Source organism: Tigriopus californicus, chromosome 7 (assembly GCF_007210705.1).
Source record: "Tigriopus californicus strain San Diego chromosome 7, Tcal_SD_v2.1, whole genome shotgun sequence".
Lineage (NCBI taxonomy): Eukaryota > Metazoa > Arthropoda > Copepoda > Harpacticoida > Harpacticidae > Tigriopus > Tigriopus californicus.
Window position 1 is genome coordinate 10,385,258 of NC_081446.1, and position 5,583 is coordinate 10,390,840.

A 5,583-nucleotide genomic window follows, 5' to 3' on the forward strand; every position below is an offset into this window, starting at 1 on the left:
TACCATTACGGAGCGACAAGGGCATGAAACCGCGGATGGCGTAAGGCAAAGTGATCTTGTGGTACTTCATCTCAACGGGAGAGGTGATCTTCAGCTCAGCCATGCGACCCGAGCGGGACACTCTCACCTCACCCTCCAAAGTTTCAGTACCTCAGGCAACTTGGTCTCACAAACAGCTTCCATTTCGTAGACAGGATGCTCGGGCGTGGTCATCTTGATATCAACAAAAGCCTTAATATCCTTGTTGTTGTTGCTGACTTTGCGGCCAAACACTCCCATAACCTCGACCTTGCGCTCACCATGGTAAGCAGATCGAAGAGAGGATTCAAAGTTGAGACCATGAACACGTCCAGTTCCAGTTTGTTGTCCTTGAAGGGCTCTTTCCATGTGCTGGATGGTGCGGCGCTTGCTCAAGCATTGGTCTTTCTTATCTTGGCAGATCTCTCGCTCATAACGGCGGGACTCTTCACAGATGCGTTTAGCCTGTTCACAGACATGGACAGCCTTGCGGCACTCGCGCTTCTTCTCATCAGACAAGGATCCAGATTCAGATTGTTGCTCGCAGATTTCCTGAACAGTTTCAGCAGCACGCTCAAGCTGACCAAGAGCCTGTCGATGACAGATCTCAGCCTCTGACTGAGTTTGATACGATTCTCCACATATCCTTCTCAAGTGTTCCTCTTGAGACACACCCTCCTCCGAGAGCAATTCCAAGTCACCTCCTTCCACGTGTTGGCCACGAACTGAAAGGAATAGTATCTTTTGGGATCAAGACTGGCACATTGACATTGTCAATTAAGCTCAAATCATTGGATCTCACCAGAAGAGATTCGGGTCCTAATTTCTTTGGTTTGAGAAGCCTCCACATCCCAAACAAGTTGGAAGGAGAAGTATCTGATCGAGGGAACCATGAGTCCGGTGTGGAAAGCAGATTGGATATTTTGGTACGACATCTTGTTGATGACGTAACCAAAGTCGAAATGTCTGTAATCAGTGGCAAATTTGGCGTTCAAGTTCACGCCGAATCTCTCACCAAGTTTGAACTCTTGCTGTGAACGAAATGAGAAAAAATGTCATTCGTAAATGTGTTTGTTTTCTCATGGGATTGATGGAAAGTTCAACGCATCAAAAAGAAGTGTTTGCTTCGACTTACCTTGATAAGGTTAGTGGACACGATGGTCTTGGCACTGGAGTCCTTGAAAGTGGGCACCAAACGGGTCAGATCCCGAGTGAAGGTGTAGGGCTTGACGAAAACGTGGATGAGTTCAACCTTGGTGTTGACCTGCTCAGGCTTCTTCAAAGTCAAGGTCAATTGACCGGGCTTGTTGATCTCAGCCTTGACGGCAGAACAGCCATTAGCATGGAGACCCATTTCGACACCGGCACCAATGAATTGTTTGGTGAAAGGAGACACAACACCTAAGGTGGTTTCCACCTTGATGTTGGCAATGGGCTTGACTTCGGCCTTGAAGTACTTCTCAGAGTCACGGGACTCTAGCGATCCTGTGTTAGTGGATTACGAGCCCTTGTAGGCCAAGACGACAGGTACAGTCTTGCGCACGTACAAGAGGAAACCAGCTTCTGAGGGTCCGAAGGATTCCAAATTGAGCAGATTCTGGAGACGAGTCTTTTGGAAGGTCTGTCCTTCACTCAACTCGGCGCCTCGGAGCTTCTCAGACACCAGGTTCAAGATCTCAATTTAGGTCTTGACGTCCAAAGCTTAGAAGGTTTCTAAACCAAGCATCTTGAGTTGAGCCATAGCAGCGGGAGTTCGACCATGCCGGTCTTGAATCTTGAGCTCTTCGTTAACCTTGTTCAATTGTTCCTCAACCTTGTCAGTGACTTCGCTCTTGTAGCCCAGGTAGTCAAAGACCTTGTCCATTACCTTATCCATGCTCTCGGTGTAAATAGCAAAGGACAGACCGCGAATTTCCCACAGACCGCCAAAGAGCTTGGTGGAGAAGGAAACACGAGTTGGGATTAAGGATTCTTCAGTTATGACGTATCTCAATTGGGAGCTGGCAGCAGTTCGGAGGTACTCGACAAATTTCTGGCTGTAGATGTTGTGGGAGAATTGGATGCCATATTGGAAAGGCTTCACCAAGTGCAGGAGAGTCTTGGCTTTCAAGCCAACGGGCTTCAATTCGGGGACCTCAGTTTGAGGGAGATACTTCAGGGTCGAGTACATGAAGGAGGCAACTTGCTTGGAGGGTTCAAACCAGCTACGCAGAGCCATCTTTTGAAGCTCGGCCACTGAGGGCTGGCTCCACGGCAGGACAGCCACGGCGGCAATTCGGACCTCAGTGTGTTCGGCCAGGTTGTCAATCAGAGCCAAAAGGACGGGACGCACCACGGTGGGTTCCAGCTTAGCCAAGCGCTTCAGGGAGTAGACAGCCATGGAGCGGGCCATAGGCTTGGAGCTCATCTTGCCTTCAATCACACGGGTCAAGGGCAAGAGGGTGTTCTTGTGACCAAGCTTGCCCAAAGCACTAATGTACACGAATTGTTCCACATCCTTCTCGCTGTTGCGGTTTTGCAATTGTTGCTCAAGGTAGGGAATGTATTGCTCAGTGATGAAGGAGGAGTCTGGATTGCAGAAGCGACCGTAAATCCTGACTGGGTACTGATTGTAGCTGGTAGAGGGGTTCACGCAAGCCAAGTAGACCAAGTTGCTCAGTTCCAAAAGACCTGATTGATAAGCTTGACGATCGCCCTTCACAGACTTGACCATCTGGAAGAGCTCCTTGAAAAGTTCCTCGGTGGGAGTGCGAACATTGCGGATGGCATTTCCAACCAAGTAAGCCTTGTTCCGCGATTCCATGCGCCCACCCTGGATCTTCTCCTTCAGAAGAAGCACACAAGGGTTGCTTCCAACCATAGCGAGCATGTCCTCAAAGATTTCCACGGCAGTCACTCGTTGGGATCCATGAGAGAAGGAGCTGGTGATCTTGTGATCGATCTCCTTGAGGTCATTGTAGTTCAGAGAACGGAGAGATTGGACAACGGTGGAGATGTAGCTGGCCACATCACCCTTATTGGCACAAGACTGGGTCTCCTCGTGGATCTTGTTGACAATATCTTTGATCTCTTCAACAATCTTGGTCTTCAACTCGTTCTTGGCGATGGGGTTGGGGATCAGGTTTGAAGCTGAGCGCATGTCAGGCTTGGGAAGAATGGGCATGAAAGGAGATTGTCCTTCAGTGCCGGGAACCACCTCCCTGGTGGCCTCCTCGGGGCTCAAGCGGTCATTAGCCTTGGGGTACTGGTACACGAGGGACTTCTTTTCCTTAGGCTGGTTAGGTTTGGGAAGGGGAGTGAAATCACCCGACTTAACCTTGATCAAAACCAAGGTGATGCGAGCAGTGGACTTCAGGGTCTCTTCGGTATTCCAACCAATGGGTTGAGAAACAATCGAGTTCTCAGTGTTGGCCTCACGGATGTAGAATTGCTCCTCACTTCCGCATACAATGTATCGGGTAGAGGACAGATGCTATTTTGTACATAGAAGAGAAGAGAAACCACCAAATCAAATGAATGAATTACTCCAAGGACACAAATAGCTCTTTGTATGTATGTAGAATCGAATCAACGGTGGGATGATGCACTTACCGTGAACATATCCTTGCAATTAGACTTGGTCACATCACAAGAGCTCTTGAGTCCGATCCATTGTTGGAACACGGGGCGCTCACGGCAGTTGTCAAAGTTCCTGGTCTTGGTCACCTCGTAGTAGGTCTTACCACGGCAGGCTTCATCACCCTCGGATTTGGGTCCGGAAAGGATGCCCAACTCCCTGAGCTCTCTCTCCTCTTCAATCCATCTGCTCTCCAACTCGTTGGCTTGGTACTTGGCCAAGGGGTTGACGGTGTAGATGGTCTCGCAGTCTCCAAGGATGGAGCTCTCCTCGGTGGTGAAGAAAGTGGGACGCTCATCCGACATGATGCTCTTGGGGATTTCGTTGCTACCGATATCCTGGCGACGGGAGGCGCTCAAGTCCATCTGAAGTTGGGATAGCAGAGCCTTCTTGATGTTGGTCACCACGACGGGCTCATCACGCTCAACAAAGAGATTCTCGATGACACCAGCCTTCAAGTGGACCATGAAGGCGGTCTCCAAAGGACGGCGGAACTCCTCAGGAAGCTCTTGGCTACCTTCAGGGATCTGGGGACGTCCATGCACGATGGGCAAATCCTTGTTGACGACCACGAACTTTGAGTTCTCGAACTTGATGCGGAGCGAGTAGTCGGAGAAGACTTGGACCCTGATGATGGAGCTCAACTCCATGCCACCATATTGAGCACGGATCTCCTCCAGACCAGTGATCTGGGAGGTGGTCCACCGGAAGGCGAGCTCATGATTGGGGATCCAGCCATAATGGGCGGTAGAGTTGCACAGGGCAACACTCACTGTTGGTGGAAAGATAGGTACAATTGACGTAAGCCCGGGACTTGAACACTTTAAATCCCATAACAAGTTAAGTTGTCTTTCTTTCTGTCACATTCTCTCACTCTAACTATTAATGCTGTTACTTACCAAATAGAGCCAAAGCAATGATAGACTTCATGGTCAACACAAAAGTTGATGTCTATTGGACGAGTCAATTGACTGACAACTTTTACTCATCTGGACCATCCTTTTATACCCAAATGAAGACATTCAATTTTGAATCGTTGGCAAAAACTCGAGGCTCGAGACTATCAACGTGTCTGTTTTTTTCTTGCCTTCTCTTTTTTGTCAACTCATATGTGTTGTGCACTGGATGTTCGACAAGATATTTCACGTTCTTCAATAGAGAGGAGAATGGTGATATCGTTAATTGTTTATTTTTACTTACAAGACATTCGATATGATGATTTCTTTGCTTTGCACTGGAGCGCATCAGAGGAATTTTCGAAGTATTAGAATGTTTCTAATCGTTTTTGTTTCTTCATAGAATTAGTCAATGGTTATTTTTTTTTTGTAAAGAAATTGCCACTGGCTCAAGGAATGCGCAGGTTTCGGGGCACTCAAAAGGTAATGAGGGTCACATTTAAATTATACGTTTTCAGAGTGGTAGTACTGATACCTCTCAAACATCACGCCTGAATTGAGAGATTCCAAATTGATTCTTTGTCGCGAATTTGTTAAAGCTTTCGCACATTTCTATGAATGAATGTCTTGGACCTTTTTAGTCTAAATTTTGAATATAGCAAAGAAAAAAATGCTGAAAAATTATGTCCTGAATCCAATTTCCATCTACATATACGACATTGACAAGAGTTCGGAAAATACATATCTTTCAAAATGCTTGTCCTGAAGATTTAAAGATTTGGCGATGGTTAAAGCAACAAAAGTGTCAATTATATGCACAGTAAAATATGTCAGACTGGATGAACATTCTTTTCTACGAGAGCAGACAAAACTGTTACTGAAAATAGATGAATATTGAATTGCTATACCAGGACATCAAAAATGATTTCCCGACAGCTTTGCGGCTGAATATCCCGAGTTATAGAGTAGATAGAGAGGGTCTTTTGACTTCTACTGAATGTAGCGACAATGAGGGATGAGGGACTTTTTTATGTAAACTCTAAGCGAAAGATG

The 5,583-nt window shown here is 47.1% G+C and overlaps 1 protein-coding gene across 1 annotated transcript in view; it reads right to left on the reverse strand.

The window, feature by feature from the left end:
* The window catches only part of LOC131883785 (vitellogenin-like), a gene marked incomplete in the record, with an annotated part of 6,245 nt that extends 1,626 nt beyond the window's left edge, over positions 1-4,619 (reverse strand). Inside the window, 6 exon segments of the mRNA XM_059231344.1 lie at positions 1-148; positions 151-743; positions 821-1,049; positions 1,154-3,490; positions 3,610-4,406; positions 4,534-4,619. Coding sequence (XP_059087327.1) covers positions 1-148; positions 151-743; positions 821-1,049; positions 1,154-3,490; positions 3,610-4,406; positions 4,534-4,564 — 4,135 coding nt within the window.
* Between the last annotated feature and the right edge of the window lie 964 nt (positions 4,620-5,583).